Genomic DNA, 22,303 nt, shown 5'->3' with positions numbered 1-22,303 from the left:
GGCACTATTCCTCCCACTGACACCAATGATGGGGCACTATTCCTCCCACTGATACCAATGATGGGGCACTATTCCTCCCACTGACACCAATGATGGGGCACTATTCCTCACACTGACACTGAGAAGAGGAGGATCTGGGCTGCTCTGTGCGAAACCAACTGCACAGAAGAGGTATGTATAATATTTGTTATTTTTAAACCAAAAAAATAAGACTTTAGTATCACTTTTAATAGAACAAGCTGAAGTTAGAAACTGATTGGCTACCATGCACAGCAGCACTGGATTTTGCACTCTGAAATTTTAGTAAATCAATTTTAGTAAATCATCCAAATTTAGTAAATCAACCAATGTCTACTTTGTTAAAAAAAAAATGGTTTTGGCTGTGGATTCACTTTGATTCCAAAACATTTAAATAAAAAAAAAAATGAGGCTTTTAAAAGAATACCTTTTACACAGGCTCCTACACTGCCGTAACTGTAGACCGAACTGATCCCAAAACTCTGAAGTCCAAATTTTTTATTCTGATGTTCAATTCTGTGAGAGGTTGCAGAACTTCCATAATTGTACTCAAGCCAGTTTAATTCTGTTCCTGGGATCGACTTCCACTCGGGATCTGTAAGCCTTTTCCCATCAATAGTGATGCCTTCCATTGCAGTGTTGTCGGCTATTATGGTAAAATAGTTGTCAACGCTTCGTTGTCCAAATACGGCATAGGCTGAGCAGTAGCTATCGACGTCTAAGATATTCATCATGAATGGGGAATAGTCATACCTTCTGCCCTTTCCACCTGAGCTGAGGAAAATTACTTGCACTCCATTATTTGCTTCAATTTTTAATGGCGTGTTTGATATGTCAAGCTCTAAGACCTGACCCTCCACCATATTTTGCTTCTCTTGTTTATCACCAGAGGTGTAGGTTACTTCGGTGGGACCAGCGGAAATAACTGCAACGGTGTCTGACTTCTGCTGTGATAAAACAGAGACAGGGGCCACCAAGTACTGCATTCCCCAGCTGGACGTGGGTAAGAGTTGCTCAAAGGCGTGATTACACTTGGTGTATTTTTGGGCACAAGTGTTTCCACTCAACACAGCCACTGGTTTGTTAGCAACCACTTTAGAACCGGAAAGATCTTCTGGGCTGAGAACCTGAACCCCTTGCATAGAAGCTAAGGTTAGGGTAATAACACTATTCGGTTTATATCCCTTCCCATTCAACTGGATAAACCCTTTGTTGTGAATCTCAACAGTGGTTTCTTCAGTCGCCAACACAGAGAACACTTTCGAGGAACCGGAAGATCCTGTTTTGGGGGTGTATAAGTAATAGACAGTCCCTAGACTGGACACTGGGAGTAAAACTGTTGTCTCTGCAGTACGGAATTTTTCATGAAGCAAGACAACAATAATGGGAGAGGTTGCTTTGATGTGGACTGTGTTGGTAAAAACTTTACTTCCTCTAACCTCCGTGGATTCTGGAAGAGTCAGAGTCAGGGCATTTTTATTTTGTATTTCAAAGGTCGTCTTGAAGGATCCCCCCAAGACAACGACGGTGACTGTGGTGTTATCATGAAGGCCGGTCACTCGAAGAATACATTTCTGGCCAGACAAACCATTCGCCCCATTCTGCATGAAGGTGGAGATGAATTCGGTCCCTGCAGGACCTGTCCACCCCATATCTGAAAGAAAAGAGAAAAGAAATGAATAGATTTAAAACATTTTAAAAAGTTATTAACGACTGCTAAAGCACTACCCATACCCTTTCCCCATCCCAACTAATCAGTGGGTTTGTTTTTTGGTTTTTAATTCTAAATTCCCCAATTACTCACATTAATCTGGGGTCATGCGATGCAACTGGTCCCCAATCTTTATCTAGTTTTCCCTGCAGAGGAGGAAAGTCATTTTGCAGGTGTCCAAATCAATGTCTGGTTAATGTGGACTCTTTTTATTGGTTGTGCATTGGTGGGGTTCTCTCAGCGTACAGCAGATGAATGCAGCATGATGTCATCAAGAAGAAGCTACTGGTCTACCTGTCAGGACCTGGATCACCTGCCAGTGGCACTGTGCTTTCCAGTAGTAGAGCAGTAGTTTTTAGTTCTGGCGTCTCCCCGCACCCAGCAGATTCCAGTACTTAGTCTCCACCTGATGCTGGCTGCTAGGAAGGTATTTATTCTCTCCTCTGCTTGTACACTTTGCGTCAGTGCTTTGCTTTGCTGTGCTAAGCCAGATGCTGCTGCCACTTACGCTGCTCCTGATCTTGTCCTGAATCCTGTACCATGCACCTTGATGCCTTATATCTGCCCCCCTAATCCTGATCCCAGTCCTGGTTTCCTCCATCCTTGCATCTCCGGTATTCCCTGTGCTCATCTTCTTGTATATATTGTAATATGGTTAGGTGGTTAGGTATTTTGGCATTCGGTTAATTGTGAACTTATATCTATCTTTATGTCAGTTGTTTGCTGGTGTTTGGATGTCTTTGTTTTACTATATATAATCTATGCATATGCATGTCAGGAAATTGCGAGATTTTGTGTGCATAACTGATATGCATTGATGTGTACTAAGGCTAAGGACTTTTTTTTAACCTCTCTGAACAGGTGAGAGGGGAGCAGGAGGAAAGGCTGGCAAGGGGGCAAGGCTTTGCCCAGAGATGGGCCTTAAAGTGGTTCTAAAGGCAGAAGGGTTTGTTTTATCTTCATGCATTCTCTGCATGAAGCAGTGGCGTAATTCGAACCTTCAGGGCCATCTGAACTCGCAGGGTTCCCCTTTATATCTGAATCCACAGAGCCCCCCTTACATCAGATTCCACAGAGCCCCCTTACATTAGAGACTGCAGAGCCCCCCTTACATCAGAGTCTGCAGAGCCCTCCTTACATCAGGGTCCACAGAGCCCCCCTTACATCACAGTCTGCAGAGCCCCCCTTACACCACAGTCTGAAGAGCCCCCCTCTTACATTAGAGCCTGCAGAATTTCACTGAAAGGGGAAGGTCTGTGGACTCTAATATAAAGGGCAACCCTGATGGAAGGGGTGCTCTGGGAAACCTGATTCAAGGGGGTGCTCTGATGTAAGGGGGAGGCTGTGGACTCTGGCATAAAGGAGAACTCTGAAGTAAGGGAGGTCTCTGCTCACCAAAAGCCCTCTTTACATCAGAGTCTGTGGAACAACCCTTAAAGCTTAGGTAACCTTACATTATTATACTGCTTCAGATGTAGGAGAGAGAAGGGAGGGGGTGAATGGATGGATGGTGAACTCACACCAGGAAGGAAGGTGGAGGCTCATGCAGTCTGTGCACTCATTCTCCATGTTGTTACCCGCCCACTCATGCCCTTTCTGAGCACAGCGCTGCCGGAGATGGGGCCAGGCCACAGGTACACACAGGAGGACAGGGGCAGGAGGAGAGGATATAGCTCTCTCTCCTCTCCCATCCAGCATGGGTGGGGGGGGGGGGGGCGTGGGATGTCAGTGCTGGCTCTGTAACAGACCGGGCTCTTGGGCCCCCCACCACTGTGGCGGAACGTCAGGGCCCAGTCACAAGGGCAACTACTGCAACCCTGAAAGTCCTGCCACTGGCATTAAGATAAAAAAAACCTTCTGTGTGCAACAGCCCCCCTAATACTTTCCTGAGTCCCATCTAGATCCAGAGATGTTGCCCAAGAGCCTCGACTGTCTGGGACTCTCCCTCTTCATTGGCTGAGACAGCAGTGGTGCACCATTGGCTCCCATTGCTGTCAATCAAAGTAAGTGAGCCAACGAGGAGAGAGGTGACGTGGCCAAGCCACTGCTCCTTGTCTGAATGGACACACAGAGCAGCGGGTTGGTTCTGGTGCCCCCATAGCAAGCAGACTACCGTGGGGGGCACTCGGCAGGAGGGAGGTACCAGGAGATCCGACAAGGGACCCGCGAAGAGGAGGATCTGGGCTGCTCTGTGCAAAACCACTTCATAAAGCAGATAAGCATAACAGAACAAAAAAAAAACGAGATTTTAATATCACTTTAAGTGTAAAATAACCTAATAGGGTATTCTTCAACACTTTTGTCCATTTATCAGTTTGTCATAAAAAAAAGGAGAGATTTATTTTAAAACAGTATACCAAATAAAAACCTCATTTGACCACAAGGACCAAAATGATTTAGGTAGAAAAACTAGTCATAGCATTATTGTCAAGCTACATAACTGATGCATACAGTGTCCGCCACATTTGGCCCGGAATCTGAAGTCTTCAAGAACTCTGGTCATGAAAGGGTTAAACTTCGGGTCCCTACATCCTTTAACAGTCTTCACTGATTTCATTCTTAGATTAAAATTTGTTTATTAAGTTTTAAACATTTCATTCTTACCCAAAAAAGCTGCGGTCAGCATACATAGCAAGAGAATCCCATGGGCCCCCATTTCTGAAAGTGAACAAAATAAACGTATACATAAAAAAGTATGGAAATAAAATAAAATTATTATAACATAATATAAAATAATAATACATATTAAATAAAGATATTTTTGCAATACCAAAACTTGATAAGAAAAAAAAAAAAACATTCACAACCTAAAAGAAAATCATGTTTTTTGTTTGGTAAATATGAAAAACTGTATATACTGTAAATATTTAAAAATTAAATTTTTGCATTCTTTTTTCTAGACCTAACTAAGCTTAAAAATGTGTTTTTTGTTACGGAGCTCAATAGTTTAAGATCAATTTTAAACACATATGCATGAGTTAGGGATGGGACACGTCCTCATCTCTCCTTTCCTGAGCCTGTTCTCATCATTTAGAGTTTATGTTGAGTCAATTACAGAGAGGGAGTCTGAAAGCAAGCATTTTGAGTTCTGCCCTCTCTCTCCCCCTCTCCTTAGAAAACACGTACTTACATTCTTTTACACCAGTCTCCTGGGAAGATATAACACATAACTTTATTTCATATATTATATATTCTATATATATATATATATATATATATATACCATATATATATATATATATATAAATATGGTATGTATATATATATATATATATACAGTATATATATATATATATATATGTATATATCTATGTATATATATGTATATATATATATATATATATATATATATATATATATATATATATATATATATATGCATACATAAATATATATATATATAAATACATAAAAGTAACATCCACGTGAATGGCTAAATAAATAATGAACGTGAGTAAATAATAAAAAATAAAATAAAAAACAAAGGAAAATTCCTTGATTAAGATTTGATCTAGGTCAGTATCAAGGTTAGTTTTTGGGTCAAGTAAAAGTCAAAGGTCAGGGTCAGTTTTATTTTGGACAGGATTTTTTTTTTTTAAATTAGCATCAGTGTCAGTTAGTGTCCGTGTGTTTAAAAAAAAAAATTAATAAAAAAAAAAAGCAAAATGCACACTATTGCTTCTGGGCTGTACTATGGGTACAAACAACAAATAGCATATACATATATGATATTGTTGCGATCGCCAGGAGCAGGAGGATTTATTTCGGGTTGTTCTTTGGTGGTAGGTTATGGTAGTAACAAGAAATATACAGTTGCATTAAAAAATATATATATATTTTTTGTAATATTTTGGGCCAGTTTTCCTTTGATAATAAAAAAATCAGGAGATATCCATAAACTATTTACTACCAAATGAAAAGCCCAATTTGTCCTGAAAAAAAAAAAAAAAAAAACAAGGTATAATCAACCTGGATGCACAAAGTTGTTGTGAAGATACTAAAAATATTACTAACACATGTCAAACTTGCAAAATTGAGCTTAGGCATTAGGATTTGTTTCACCCTTAGGTGTAAAGGGGTTAAAAAAAAAATAATTTTCAAAAATTGAATCTATAACTATAATAATATAGGAAAATTTTTAAATAAAAAAATTGCAAAATTGAGCTTAGGCATTAGGATTTGTTTCACCCTTAGGTGTAAAGGGATTAAAAAAATCATTTTCAAAAATTGTATTAAATATTTTTCCTATATTATTATAGCTATAATTTCAGTTATTATGCAATCATTAATGTTACTATTTAAAAACATTGTATTGTTTACCTTTCTTCAGTCTTACAAATAGATACATTAAATCAAGGTGAAGGATTCTTTACAGTCCATGCACAACAAAGAGCCAAGTGTTACCCATCTTGGATATAATCAGACTGGCCGGCAGTTACTAATAAACAGATTTTGTTTTTTTACATCGCCTCTTCACTTTTCTCATTACAAATCTGGCCCTGACATCACATAATTACCATGAGCCAACCTAACGCACATTACACGTAGACATACATAGTCATTGCTATAAATATTATTCATGCCACAGAACCTGCTCTATAATTTATTAACAAGATCTGCTGCTTCTTCTCTGTAGGAATGAGTTGTTGAAACTGGAATGAAAGTGTAATTGCCCAATTCAAATTCTTTATTTTATTTGAAAGTTGAAAGCAGATTGGTTAGCCTGGTTGACTGACTCTACATATTACGAGAGATTTAGGAGACTAGATTAGATGAATGTAAAGGCTCAGGTAGGAAAGTTCTTCATGACTCTACAGGTGCATCTCATAAAATGAGATTATCATCAAAAAGTTAATTTATTTCAGTAATTCAATTCAAGAAAGGAAAACTCCTATATTTTATATAGATGAATTACACATAGAGTGATAGATTTCAAGCATTTCTTTTTTTTTATATTGATGATTATGGCTTACAGCTAGTGACACCCCAAAATTCAGTATCTCAGAAAACTAGAATATTACATAAAACCAGTAAAAAAAAAAGGGGTTTTAATACAGAAATATTGTCTTAGTGAAAAGTCTGTCCATGTACAGTATAGGATGCCCTCAATACTTGGTTGGGGCTCCTTATGCATGAATTACTGCATCAATGCGGCGTGGCATGGAGGCGATCAGCCTGTGGCACTCCTGAGGTGTTATGGAAGCCCAGGTTGCTTTGATAGCGGCCCTCAGCTCCTATGCATTGTTGGGTCTGGTGTCTCATCTTCCTCAATGTCCCACAGATTCTCTATGGGGTTTAAGTCAGGCCAGTTTGCTGGCCAATCAAGCACAGTGATCCCATGATCATGTGACCAGGTATTGGTAGTTTTGGCAGTGTGGGCGGTGCCAAGTCCTGCTGGAAAATTAAATCAGCATCTCCATAAAGCTGGTCAGCAGAGGGAAGCATGGCGTGCTCTAGAATTTCCTGCTAGAGGGCTGCGCTAACTTTGGACTTGATAAAACACAGTGGACCAACACCAGCAGATGACACGGCTCCCCAAACCATCACTGACTGTGGAAACTTCCCACTGGACCTCATGCAACTTGGATTCTGTGCCTCTCTACTCTTCCTCCAGACTCTGGGACCTTGATTTCCAAATGAAATGCAACATTTTCCACAGTCGGTGATGATTTGGGGAGCCGTGTCATCTGCCGGTGTTGGTCCACTGTGTTTTATCAAGTCCAAAGTCAGCGCAGCCCTCTCGCAGGAAATTCTGGAGCACTTCATGCTTCCCTCTACTGACCAGCTTTATGGAGATGCAGATTTAATTTTACAGCAGGACTTGGCACCGCCAACACTGCCAAAACTACCAGTATCTGGTCACATGATCATGGGATCACTGTGCTCGATTGGCCAGCAAACTCGCCTGACCTAAATCCCATAGAGAATCTGTGGAGTATTGTCAAAAGGAAGACGAGAGACACCAGACCCAACAATGCAGACGAGCTGAAGCGCTGTTAAAGAAACCTGGGCTTCCATAACACCTCAGCAGTGCCACAGGCTGATCGCCTCCATGCCACGCTGCATTGATGCAGTAATTCATGCAAAAGGAACCCCGACCAAGTACTGAGTGCATCCTATATTGTACATGGACAGACTTTTCACTAAGCCAACATTTCTGTATAAAAAATGTCTTTTTTTTATTGTTCTTATGTAATATTCTAATTTTCTGAGATACTGAATTTTGGGGTGTCACCAGCTGTAAGCCATAATCATTAAAATTGAAAGAAAGAAATGCTTGAAATCTATCACTCTATGTGTAATTCATCTATATAAAATATAGGAGTTTCACTTTTTGAATTGAATTATTGAAATACATTATCTTTTTGAAGATATTCTAATTTTATGAGATGCTCCTGTACACAGAGGCGACTCTACAACATGAGATTGCACAGGATCAGCAAAGCTTCTGTTACCGAAACAGGTGACTAGCTGCAGTTTGGAAACTTTCCACCAGGGTGTAGACTTGACATTTAGGAAACCAGTCTGACAACTATAACAACTGGGCGTAGAGAGAAGGATTAATGAGATCTAATGACAGAAGTACCTGAATAATAAATGGAACTGACAGGCAATTTGTTTTCTAATACCTCTCAGCTTATGTGCTGTCACTAAACATTGACTGTTCAATTAAGGGCAAAAAGGGGTCATTGCATGGTGATTAAATCATGAATATTAATAGGCTGGAAAGGACAAAAAAAAAAAAAAAAAGAAGTAATTAATCTTGACCTTCTTCTGTATTGCAACACTTTTGCTGAAATATGTATGGGCTGTGCAAATAGATAATAATAATATAATAATAATAATAATAATAATAATAATAACAGCAATAAGTATAATGTATACATTTAATGATATAAAGAATGTTTTTAAATTATAATCCTTCTACAAAACATTTTTAGATCCGCCAAATTTTGTCAGACATATTGCTATGATTGTTATTATTGGAGACATTACATACACTATATTACCAAAAGTATTGGGACGCCTTTACACACACATGATCTTTAATGGCATCCCAGTCTTAGTCTGTAGGGTTCAATATTGAGTTGGCCCACCCTTTGCAGCTATAACAGCTTCAACTCTTCTGGGAAGGCTGTCCACAAGGTTTAGGAGTGTCTATGGGAATGTTTGACCATTCTTCCAGAAGCTCATTTGTGAGGTCAGGCACTGATGTGACCGAGAAGACCTGGCTCGCAGTCTCCGCTCTAATTCAAAATATTAATAATATTGTAATAATATTGTATATTATTATTATTATTATTATTATTATTATTATTATTATTATTATTATTATTATTATTAATAATAATAATAATATCTCATTATTATTAATAACAATAACAATAATAATAATAGTAATAATAATGTATCTAATAATACTAGTAATAAATAAATAAATAAATATTATTATTATTATTATTATGATATACAATAATATTCAATATTATTAGATATTATTATTATTATTAATATTATTGTTGTTATTATTATTATTAGATGTAATTGTATTTAATAATAGTGATAATAATTGTTATTATTATTATTATTATTATTGTTATTATTATTATTAGATACATTATTTGATGCCATAATATTTATTATTATTATTATTAATATTATTATTAGATATACTATATTGTCAAAAGTATTGGGACGTATGCCTTTACATGCACATGAACTTTAATAGTATCCCAGTCTTAGTCCGTAGGGTTCAGTATTGAGTTGGCCCCCCCCTTTGCAGCTATAACAGCTTCAACTCTTCTCGGAAGGCTGTCCACAAGGTTTAGGAGTGTCTATGGGAATGTTTGACCATTCTTCCAGAAAGCATATTTGTGAGGTCAGGCACTGATGTGACCGAGAAGACCTAGCTCGCAGTCTCCGCTCTAATTCAAAATATTAATGATATTGTAATAATATTGTATAAATTATTATTATTATTATTATTATTGTATTTGATAATAATAGTATCTCATTATTAATAATAATAATGTATCCAAAAATAATAATAATAATAACAACTATTATTATTATTATTATTATTATTATTATTATTATATCCCATATTATTAGATATTATTAGAAATCATTATTATTATTACATGTAATTGTATATAATAATAATGATAATAATTGTTATAATTATTATTATTAGATACATTATTTGATGCAATATTATTTATTATTATTATTATTATTATTATTATTATTATTATTATTAGGTACATTATTTGATGCAATATTATTTATTATTATTATTTGATATACTATATTGTTAAAAGTATTGGGCCGCCTGCCTTTAAGCGCACATAAACTTTATTAGCATCCCAGTCTTAGTCCATAGGGTTCAATATTGAGTTGGCCCACCCTTTGCAGCTATAACAGCTTCAACTCTTCTGGGAAGGCTGTCCACAAGCTTTAGGAGTGTCTATGGGAATGTTTGACCATTCTTCCAGAAGCACAAACTCGCTCATTCATGTCTTTATGGACCTTGCTTTGTGCACTGGTGCGCAGTCATGTTGGAACAGGAAGGAGCCATCCCCAAACTGTTTCCACAAAGTTGGGAGCATGAAATTGTCCAAAATATCTTGGTATGCTGACGCCTTAAGAGTTCCCTTCACTGGAACGAAGGGGCCAAGCCCAACCCCTGAAAAGCAACCCCACACCATAATCCCCCTCCACCAAATGATTTGGACCAGTGCACAAAGCAAGGTCCATAAAGACATGGACGTTCCAATATGTTTGGTAATATAGTGTACATTTCTAAAAGACTGGCCAAGGTCAGCCTGATCATGTGCCACTATTGTGTGAATAACTCATTCAGGGCCGACATCAATAGAGCGTAATCTGCGATTTTTATATCATTATGATTATATTGATATTTTAACTATCGTTCTTGAAGTTTAAGCACAAGGCAATAGAAGTTTATGTGTGGTGAGCCTCAGAAATGAACAGAGGAACCAGCATTTAACTCATTCAGTATGGAGGAAGGGCCTCACCCCAGGACTAAACCAGCATTTAGCCTTTGCGTTATGTGGGGGAGCCCTCAGCAAAAGTAGATTTTGTCCAATTTTCTGCATTGAGTCTTAAAAGAACTCTTATCAGCTTAATGAATTGACCGTTTGAGATTTCCACCTAATTCATAAGTCTTATCCACCCCACCATTACAATTTTTACCCTGCCATTGACTGACTTAGAACAGTGAGGAGTATTATCATTCTTGCAGTTTAAGCACAAGAAAAGGGAAGATCATATATGGTAAGCCTCAGAAATGAACGGAGGAACCAGCATTTACATACATGGTGTTACATAGTTAGTCAGGTTGAAAAAAGACACAAGTCCATCTGACTCATCAATAAAAAACAAAAAACAGTAAAGAAAACCCAACCATACAATCCCATATACATAATCACATACCCGTGGTTGATCCAGAGGAAGGCAAAAAAAAACCAGCAAAGCATGATCCAATTTGCTACAGCAGGGGAAAAAAATTCCTTCCTGATCCCCCGAGAGGCAATCGGATATTCCCTGGATCAACTTTACCTTTAAATATTAGTACCCACTTATATTATGTACACCTAGGAAAGAATCCAGAACTTTTTTAAAGCAATCTATTGAGCTGGAAAGAACCACCTCTGGAGGGAGTCTATTCCACATTTTCACAGCTTTTATGGTGAAGAAACCTTTCCGTATTTGGAGACTAAATCTGTTTTCCACTAGACGTAAAGAGTGCCCCCTTGTCCTCTGTGTTGACCTTAAAGTGAATAACTCAACATCAAGTTCACTATATGGACCCCTTTATGTATTTATACATGGAGATCATATCCCCCCTTATGTATTTATACATGGAGATCATATCCACCCTTATGTATTTATACATGGAGATCATATCCCCCCTTATGTATTTATACATGGTGATCATATCCCCCCTTATGTATTTATATATGGAGATCATATCCCCCCCTTATGTATTTATACATGGAGATCATATCCACCCTTATGTATTTATACATGGAGATCATATCCCCCCTTATGTATTTATACATGGAAATCATATCCCCCCCTTATGTTTTTATACATAGTGATCATATCCCCCCTTATGTATTTATACATGGAGATCATATCCCCCCTTATGTATTTATACATGGAGATCATATCCCCCGTTATGTATTTATACATGGAGATCGTATCCCCCCTTATGTATTTATACATGGAGATCATATCCCCCCTTATGTATTTATACATGGAAATCATATCCCCCCCTTATGTTTTTATACATAGTGATCATATCCCCCCTTATGTATTTATACATGGAGATCATATCCCCCCTTATGTATTTATACATGGAGATCATATCCCCCGTTATGTATTTATACATGGAGATCGTATCCCCCCTTATGTATTTATACATGGAGATCATATCCCCCCTTATGTATTTATACATGGAGATCATATCCCCCCTTATGTATTTATACATGGAGAACATATCCCCCCCTTATGTATTTATACATGGAGATCATATCCCCCCTTATGTATTTATACATGGAGATCATATCCCCCCTTATGTATTTATACATGGTGATCATATCCCCCTTATGTATTTATACATGGAGATCATATCCCCCCTTATGTATTTATACATGGAGAACATATCCCCCCCTTATGTATTTATACATGGAGATCATATCCCCCCTTATGTATTTATACATGGAGATCATATCCCCCCTTATGTATTTATACATGGTGATCATATCCCCCTTATGTATTTATACATGGAGATCATATCCCCCCTTATGTATTTATACATGGAGATAGATCATATCCCCCCCCCCCCCCCCCTTAATCTCCTCTTCTCAAGAGAGAATAAATTCAGTACCTCTAATCTCTCCTCATAGCTGAGCTCCTCCATGCCTCTTATCAGTTTGGTTCATTTATCCCATTCAATATGATGAAGGGGCCTCACCCTACGACTAAACCATCATTTAGACCTTGCAGTGTGCGTGTGTGTGTGGGGGGGGGGGCCTCAGCAAAGCTAGAGTTTGTCCAATTTTCGGCAATGGCTTTAAAGAACTCTATTGGCTTAATAAATTGACCCTTTGAGACCCTTTGAGACCCTTTGAGACCCTTTCCTTTCTTTATCAATGATTCAAATTGCATTTATTGTTGTTACCATGTTTTTTTACCAAACAGATCTTGACATCAATCACTCACGCTATGGTAATGTGTCTTAGCTTTATTATGACATTATAGTATGTAATTATTGCTTGTTTGGTTAGTTTCTTGAGTGTGCTCAGTGTACTTAGTGATTTGGTCTTGTCGGTACGTTGTTGTCGTAATTGTTGGGTTTGGCACGTTCCTCAGAGTTTCGCTGACACTTTCCGCAATCTCTTTTAAGACAATGCCTCTAGAATTAATCGTTGCTCTTTACCGCTTCCTGCTGCTTGGCAAGAAATCAGATTGGCGATATGAATCACAGAACCCTTTTCCAAGTAACGGCGTGAGTCAGCAAGAAAACTCTTGGATTATGTTGATGGCATATTGTGCAAATATGTTTTATGCCTAATAATCTGATAGCTGGGCAGCAAGCCACGGGCTTAGAAGAATGAAGAGCACCAGTACTGACATTCCAGGAGTTACCCTCCTCCCATAACATTTGGTTTCAGTTTTTTATTTTTATTTTTTAAAGAAAATCTTAAAGGTATTGTAAAGGCGGAAGGTTCATTCTATGAATTAAGATTAAAAAAATCTTCTGTGTTCAGCAGCCCCACTCAGCCCCCCTAATACTTACCTGAGCCCATCTTTATCCAGCGATGTTGCAGGAGTGTCTCAGCTGCCCGAGACTTTCCTCCTTTTTGGCTGAGACAGCAGTTTGGTGCAATTGGCTCCCACTGCTGTCAATTAACCTGTTGCCGACCACTTACTACATATTTACTGCGGCAGTGTGGCTCTCCCAGGCAAACTGACGTAGGGCTACGTCGGTCGCTCGGAGGCAGCTAAGGGGTGCGTTATGCACTCCTGACCCCTGCGCTCTGTGCATTATGTACTTCTGACCCCAATCCTCTGTGCATTATGCAATTCTGACCCCAATCCTCTGTGCATTATGTACTTCGGACCCCAATCCTCTGTGCATTATGTACTTCTGACCCCTGTCCTCTGTGCATTATGTACTTCTGACCCCTGTCTTCTGTGCATTATGTACTTCTGACCCCAATCCTCTGTGCATTATGCATTCCTGACCCCTGTCCTCTGTGCATTATGTACTTCTGACCCCAATCCTCTGTGCATTATGCACTTCTGACCCCAATCCTCTGTGCATTATGTACTTCTGACCCCAATCCTCTGTGCATTATGCACTTCTGACCCCTGTCCTCTGTGCATTATGTACTTCTGACCCAAATCCTCTGTGCATTATGTACTTTTGACCCCAATCCTCTGTGCATTATGCACTCCTGACCCCTGCCCTCTGTGCATTATGTACTTCTGACCCCAATCCTCTGTGCATTATGCACTTCTGACCCCAATCCTCTGTGCATTATGCACTCCTGACCCCTGTCCTCTGTGCATTATGTACTTCTGACCCCTGTCCTCTGTGCATTATGTACTTCTGACCCCATTCCTCTGTGCATTATGTACTTCTGACCCCAATCCTCTGTGCATTATGTACTTCTGACCCCAATCCTCTGTGCATTATGCACTCCTGACCCCTGTCCTCTGTGCAATATGTACTTCTGACCCCTGTCCTCTGTGCATTATGTACTTCTGACCCCAATCCTCTGTGCATTATGTACTTCTGACCCTAATCCTCTGTGCATTATGCTCTCCTGGCCCCTGTCCTCTGTGCATTATGTACTTCTGACCCCAATCCTCTGTGCATTATGCACTTCTGACCCCAATCCTCTGTGCATTATGCACTTCTGACCCTTGCAGTCTGTGCATTATGCACTCCTTGCCCCACTGGAGACTCTTCTACTCTGGCCAGCCCAACCAAGCTGCCCTAGCTCCCCCCAACCTCCCCCTGCTGGCCAGGTTGGAAACCCAGATTCAGCTGGTAAATTGAGAGTATCTGGAGCAGAGCTTCAGCCTGGAATGAGGGTCAGCAGGAGGTTTGGGAGAGTGGGAGGAGGGGTGAGGGAGAAAGGGAGGGGAAGCTTATGCAGTGGGCAGGCGGCTCCGATTGCCTGACACCCGCGATCGCTCCCCGCTGAGAGAGAAGAACGCTCGGCTGTTGTAAACACATCTGACCGTTCTTCTCCCTGGAATGACCATAGAGCCCATGTGATCCTTCTATATAGGATCACAGGTCTCTATGGTCATTCCACAAGCCACGCCCCTCACAGTTAGAAACACGCCCCCTAGGTATACATTTAACCCCTTGATCGCCCACACTGTTAACCCCCTTCCCTGCCAGTGTCATTATTACAGTAACAGTGCATATTTTTAGCACTGATTACTGTAGTAATGTCACTGGTCACCCCCAAAAGTGTAAAAAATGTCAGTCAGGTGTCAGATCTGTCCGCCGCAATGTTGCAGTCCCGCAAAAAATCGCAGATCGCCGCCATTGCTAGTAAAAAAAAAAAAAACAATAAAAATTACATAAATCTTTCCCGTAGTTAGTAGACGCGATAACTTTTGCGCAAACCAATCAAAATACGCTTACTGTGATTTTTTTTTTACCAAAAATATGTAGCAGAAAACAAATTGGCCTAAAATGTTAAAAAATTCTGATTTTTTTTTTTTTTTTTGGGGAATGTTATATAGCAGAATTTTTTTTTTCCAGAATTGTCACTTTATTTTGTTTATATTGCAAAAAAATAAAAATCACACAGGTGATCAAATACCACCAAAAGAAAGCTCTATTTGTGGGAAAAAAAAGGACATCAATTTTATTTAGGTACAGCGTCGCACATCCGTGCAATTGTCCGTTAAAATAACGCAGTGCCGAATCGCAAAATATGGCCTGGTCTTTAAAGGGGAAAATCTTCCGGCCCAGAAGTGGTTAAAGTCAGTCAACCATACAGGAAAGAGAGGAGGCGGGGCCGGGTTCGGGCTCCGTGTCTGAATGGACACAGGGAGCTGTGACTCAAGTCGGGTGCACCCATAGCAAGCTGCTTACTGTGGGGGGCACTCAACAGGAGGGAGGGGTCAGACAGGAGCAGAGAAGAGGAACCCGAGAAGAGGAGGATCTGGGCCACTCTGTGCAAAGCCAACTGCATAGAGGGGGTACTGTAAGTATAACATGTTTGTTTTTTTCTACTGTGAGTTAGTTAGCTTTTGCCTGCCCAAGTCAAGGAGAAGGGGCTTATCTTTTACGACCTTCCTTTGGGCAAATTTGTGGGCTTTTAGGGGTCTGGCCTCCCATCCTGTAGATCAGGGGTGTCAAACTCAATTTCATTGTGGGCCGCATCAGCATTGGCATTATCCTCAAAGGGCCAGTTGTATCTGTAAGACTATTGCATCTACGATGCTTAGAAGTATCCAGTGTACAGAGTGTAGAGTTCACGAGTGTGCTTCATACAGATTGCAGAGTTCAGGGGTGCGCTATGTACAGACTGCAGGGTTGAGGAGTGTATGGCATACAGAGTTCAGGGTTTATGGGTACGCTATGTACAGAGTGCAGAGATAAGAAGTACGTGGTGTACAGAGTTCAAGAGTGTGCGGAGTACAGAGTGCCCCCACCCCCCAAAAAAGCTTTGTTACATCTCATATGCCTGGCTCTAGTACCTCCTGGCAGTGCAGGTGGCTCCGCGTCTCTCTCTCTCTCTCACTTGAAGGGAGATCATTGCTGTGCCCAGGGCCGGATTAAGAGCATCATGGGCTTGGTGCTGAGGATTTTGAAGGGCCTTAAGGGCCGTGCCTTGGCATGCACCCAGAGGAGGAAGGGTGCAGCCATGCAGGCCTAATTCCACATGGGATGCTGTCTCTGAAGCCCATAAACACATCCATGCATCGGCAACTGTCCCTCCTTGTCCGGCCTTCGTGCTGTGTGGGGAGGTTCTGAGGGAGCTGCCTAGGGAAGCGAGCATAGAAGCCAGACTTCTGTGTTAACAAGTGACAGAAGAGCGGTAACAGTGAATATGGCCAACCCGGGGCCTATATTAAGGTAGGGGCCTGGAGCTGCAGCTCCAATAGCCCCTATGTTAATCTGGCCCTGGCTGTGCCCTGCTGTGAGTGCATGCTGGGTAGGCAGATAACTGCAAGAGCCGGCGGAACGGAGTTCCACCACGTTCCAGCTAGAAAAAAAGCCCTGGGTGTGAGGGCCACAAAAAATGGCCTGGGGGGGCCGGATTCGGCCCGCGGGCCTTGTGTTTGACACCTGTGCTGTAGATTATAAAAGAGAGAGGGGTCCGGGTTCCCGGTGGAACGAAAACTATCCAAGAAGAGGGTTGCTGGGACCTGTCATCCACTTCAGGGAATGCGACTCTTTGGGACACCTTCATTATGGACACTTCCACTCTGAACTTACCATTTATGCCCATAAGGACTCCACTTGTGCAGGTACACTGGGGCAGCCACAGCTGTGTATAGTTAGGGAAAAGACATTTTACTCTGTTGCAACCATTTTGCCAAGTTCATTAAACCACTTTGAGCCTGATCCGAAAGCTAAGGGGTTTATGTTGGCTTTTCCCAAAGAGCCTGGGTCTGTAAACCACTATGAAGTATGAATAACATCACTGCAAAAAGTTAACTTGGAAAGGCAAGGAAGCGTCAGCAGCATATGCGATCCTGCTCCATCATAGCTGCTGGTTCATGCCTCCTGGTTTTAGCTATGGCATTCTCCTTGTCTGTCTGTCCATCTGCAATGTGATTAATTGTGACCAGACTTTGGGTGGGAACCAAACCTGATATAAGCTAGCCAAGCCTGCAGTCACATGCTTGTGATAGGTTGTGTAATACCTGACCAAGCTGCCTGTGAGTCAGCCCTGCTCTGCTAGATTGAATTTCCCTGTGTATGACCTCAGATCGAATACGGATTATTCCCTGAACTCTACTTGACTTTTACCTGGACTGTCATTGAACCACTCTGCCTGTCTGCCAACTGCAAATATCTGTTTGCTTTGCTCGGTTTGCGCCTGCCCTAACGTAGTAACCAGGCACTATATCAGGGGTCTCTAAACTGCGGCCCTGGGGCCAGATGCGGCCCTTTGCTTGCCTTTATCTGGCCCTTGGGGCACTATTTATCCCACTGATATGGGGCACTATTCTGCCCTCTGACACTAAAAATGGGGCATAATTCCTGTCAGTGGCACTAAAAACGGGGCGCTATTCCTCCCCTTTATACCATAGATGGGGCACTGTTTTCTCCCACTGATGCCTAGAAAATGTTCTATTCCCACTGGCCACAATCTGGCCCTCCTAAAGTCTGAAGGAGAGTAAACTGGCCCATTGTTTAAAAAGTTTGGAGACCCCGGCACTATAGAATTCTGTATAAGTCCTGTGGGGCAGCAGAGTACCGGTAGGCTTGCTTGCCTCATGGGAAAGTGGACTTCTAGAGGGAAAGAACACAGTAGCCATCTATAGAGTCTGACCACCTGCGTTAGGGGTAAGCGTGACAGGAAGAGGAGGTAGTTGCCGAATGGAAGAAAAGCTACAGCAACCAGTCGTTGGCGTGGTAGCTGGTTAGGTGACAAGTGACCCTCTGGTAGCAAGAGGGTTGGTGCGCTTGCTCCCTCTCAAGCAGTCCATATTCTCCAGGTACCAGATTCAGACTAGCGTTATGGAGATCCAAAGGCGTGATCACGGGATACGGGAAGGAAAGAGCTCATGATCACTGATGGGGCTCTCTATGGCGGGACCTCATTCTGTTACTGGGAGTGAGGTAATGGAGGTACGCTGAACTGGTGAAGTGGGCGCAGGCTCAGCCCGTCCCTCCTAATGCAAAACACCCCCCAGATAGCAAGGATAACTTGCCAAAAATTTGTGTCAGTGTTGAATTGTAAGGCTTCATGTACACTAGCAGCTCCTAAACTTGAGTTAAAGCGGAGTTCCAGCCTACACACTCACCTGTCCAACGGTCCAGCGATGCGGCCGCCCGAAGCCTCGCTCTTCTCCCTCTCTGCTCTGCGGCGCCGGCATCACTGGTGTGGGCACCCGACTGTGACAGTTTGCGGATTCACAGCTTGGTACGCACTGCGCATCGTGATTGGCCGGCAATCGTCTGGGACCTCTGACATGTCCCAGAAGATTGCAGGGAGGGAGGGAGAGAGGAGAACTTCCGCTCAGGGCGCCGCGGCGCTCCGAGCGGAAGTTGGAGTGGGTACATGTCAAAACTAGGTACCCGCTCCCCCCCCCCCCCCCCAAAAAAATGACATGCCAAATGTGGCATGTCAGGGGGTTATTCCTACCTAAAACGGAAGTTCCACTTTTGGGTGGAACTCCGCTTTAAGAAACTTTCGGCATTTATTTTTTTTTTGCAAAAGCTCCTAAATAGGCTTTTAGGATTGTTTAGGAGCTGATGTGGTTAGGGGAGGTTCAACTTCCCCTAACCTCAATCTCCTGAATGCAGAAGAATCGCGTTCAGGATAGGAACATTTTGGCCACTGGCAAACGCGCAAAATCATGGCAAAATCATGATACGATTTTGCCACGTTTATGCGTTTTCCTGTAGCTGGTGGTCAAAGTAGTTCAAGTGTACATGAAGTCTTTGACTCTTAACTTGCTGCACATTTTCACTGGCAAGTTGTACACTTGCAGAGCACTTGAAGCACAAGTTCTAGTTGACACTTTTCCAATTTGTAGAAAATTTGTGTGGCAAGTCTTTAGCAAGAGCAAAGTTGCAGTGGTGAGTCTACAGCAAGAGCTCTGCAAGTGTACAGCATTAAAATTCAGTCACAGTGCCCCCTGTGGTGGGATGACTATTGCACAACATAACTGAAGCAGAACTTGCAGCAGACTTGCAGAATGTTTGCAAAGAAAGTTGATCTGGAGTCACGCAATGCGGACTTGCTGAAATTTTGTAACAAACTTGTGAAGCCTGGCAAGTCGAGCAATAGTTTAGAAAGTCATTTTAAAACCTGCAGCACAATTGCTTGCTATCTGTGTCAGTACCGGTGTGTAGTGACAAGGCACCTACTATATTACGGTTGCACACAGATGACTCATCTGAGTCAGGGGAATGCCTTACACGAGTTGTGAAGTCAGAAGGTTTTTTATCATAATGCATTCCATGCATTAAGATAAAAAGCCTTCTGTATGTGGCAACCTCCCCAGCACCCCCCAATACTTACCTGAGCTGGATCTTCCTCCAGTGATTTCCACAAGTCCCTCGGCCATCTGGGATTCTCCCTCCTGATTGGCTGAGACACAGCATTAGTGCCATTGGCTCCTGGGGCTGTCAATCAAAGTCAGTTAGCCAATCAGCAGAGAGAGGGGACGGAGCCGAATGGCAGCTCTGTGTTTGAATGGAGACTGGGAGCTGCAGCTCTGCTCGGGTGCCCCCCATAGCAAGCTGCTTGCTGTGGGGGCACTTGACAGGAGGGAGGGGCTAGGAGCACAGAAGAGGGACCCGAGAAGAGTCATGTCCGGCCTCAGCAGTTGTAAACACTGCTGTTGCCTTTGCTAGAAAGCCGAGATTGTTTTTTTTTTTTTTTATTTATTTAAGGCTTTCCAGCCTAGAGGAGGGATCTGGGGACTTATAGACCCCAAATCTCTCCATAAAGGGGACCTGTCATGCCTTATTCTTATTACAAGGGATGTTTACAATCCTTGTAATAGGAATAAAAGTGACCAAAAAACAAAAATGTAAAGAAAAAGCATCCAATAAGCAAAAGCATCCAATAATTCTAGCCCAAGACCTCCTCTGTAACTCTAAACAGGTAACCTGTAAGAAAACGTAAAGCGTCGCCTATGGAGATTTTTAAGTACCGAAGTTTGGTGCCAATGCACATGTGTGCGCAATTTCAAAGCATGTTCAGTATCTATTTACTCAGCGTAACATAATTTTTTTACATTATGCAAAAAAATCAGGTTAACTTTCGTGTTTTTTTTGTTTTTTTTTAATTCATGAAACAGTTTTTTTCCAAACAAATGCATTTGAAAAATTGCTGTGCCAACACCATGTGACATAAAAAGTTGCAACAACCACCATAGGGTCTCTGCTTCAAAAAACATATATAATATTTGGGGGTTATGTGTCATTTTCTAGCAAATAAAAAAAGATGATTTTTACATGTAGGAGAGAAGTGTCAGAATTGGCCTGGGTGGCAAGTGGTTAAAATTGTCCCTCATACAAATCTAGTCTTATGATAATAAATGATTACTACTACTACTTCTACTACTACTACCACTAACTCTTAATATTATTCATTGTAGGTTTTACAAAAATTTGTTGGAAATGCCCGTTCCAGTTTCATTGTCAAATCAGATATTAAAATGTTAGTTTTTTTCATTATATTGCCTATTTTTATATATAAAATGACATGTTTGCCCGTCTTGTCTGTCCTGTTTCCTGTCTTTCTACTGTCACCAGGAATGTGGTCTGCACCGTTCTCACATTCCCGCAGCCACCCGTGAAAGAGCTGATACACATAAGATGCTTACCTGCTCCTCTCCTGCCCAGGATTAAGAGTTAACTGGCACATGCCAGTGTTTATAAAGGTTACCAGTGAGCACAGGGCACGGCTCAAATGGCTATTTGCATAAAAGAAGCATTAAGCACAGGTCCACCCATCATAACTCATTAAAGAAAGACACATATTGAGTATAGGCGATGGTGACTGGACAACAAGATGATTATCTAATCAATTTAAATACGTTAGTGTGTCAGGTCTCTTTTGTAGGATTGTATATTAATAGAATTATTACTTCTCACACCCCATAAAAAATGAAAAATATTTTAATTAGCTCCAATTAAAGTGCCAAAGGAAAATGCAAGGTAGATGTACACCCACAATGAGGAACATATTCTTTAAATAAAGTAACGTAAACAATTGATGCTTGAATGGCATGGCAGAAAGGTAGGGTAACCTTTCTACTATTGAACTATCTTGTCTTCTTCTTCCATATTCTTTTCCATTGTCGCCTTTTGGAAACATGGGCTCGACTCAACAGATGCTGTGGATTGACATGACCAGAGATGGGAACCGTCTGGTTTTTCTTCTGAGCTTCTGACCAAAGGAAGGTAGGGTAACCTTTCTACTATTGAACTATCTTGGCTTCTTCTTCCATATCCTTTTCCATTATCGCCTTTTGGAAACATGGGCTCGACTCAACAGATGCTGTGGATTGACATGACCAGAGATGGGAACCGTCTGGTTTTTCTTCTGAGCTTCTGACCAAAGGAAGGTAGGGTAACCTTTCTACTATTGAACTATCTTGGCTTCTTCTTCCATATCCTTTTCCATTATCTCCTTTTGGAAACATGGGCTCGACTCAACAGATGCTGTGGATTGACATGACCAGAGATGGGAACTGTCTGGTTTTTCTTTTTAGTCTCTGACCAAAGGAAGGTAGGGTAACCTTTCTACTATTAAACTATCTTGGCTTCTTCTTCCATATCCTTTTCCATTATCGCCCTTTGGAAACATGGGCTTGACTCAA

The 22,303-nt window shown here is 41.3% G+C and overlaps 1 protein-coding gene across 1 annotated transcript in view; it reads right to left on the bottom strand.

Moving 5' to 3' along the window:
• Positions 1–4,385, bottom strand: part of LOC309568236 (IgGFc-binding protein-like) — a gene marked incomplete at its 5' end in the record, with an annotated part of 108,679 nt that extends 104,294 nt beyond the window's left edge. Inside the window, 2 exons of the mRNA XM_082273901.1 lie at positions 446–1,672; positions 4,334–4,385. Coding sequence (XP_082130027.1) covers positions 446–1,672; positions 4,334–4,385 — 1,279 coding nt within the window. The remainder of the gene's footprint in view (positions 1–445; positions 1,673–4,333) is intronic.
• Positions 4,386–22,303: the final 17,918 nt, after the last annotated feature.

Source organism: Pelophylax lessonae (genome assembly GCF_965119305.1).
Source record: "Pelophylax lessonae genome assembly, chromosome: 12".
In the NCBI taxonomy this organism is placed as follows: Eukaryota; Metazoa; Chordata; class Amphibia; order Anura; family Ranidae; genus Pelophylax; species Pelophylax lessonae.
This window is presented reverse-complemented; position numbering and strand designations above follow the sequence as displayed.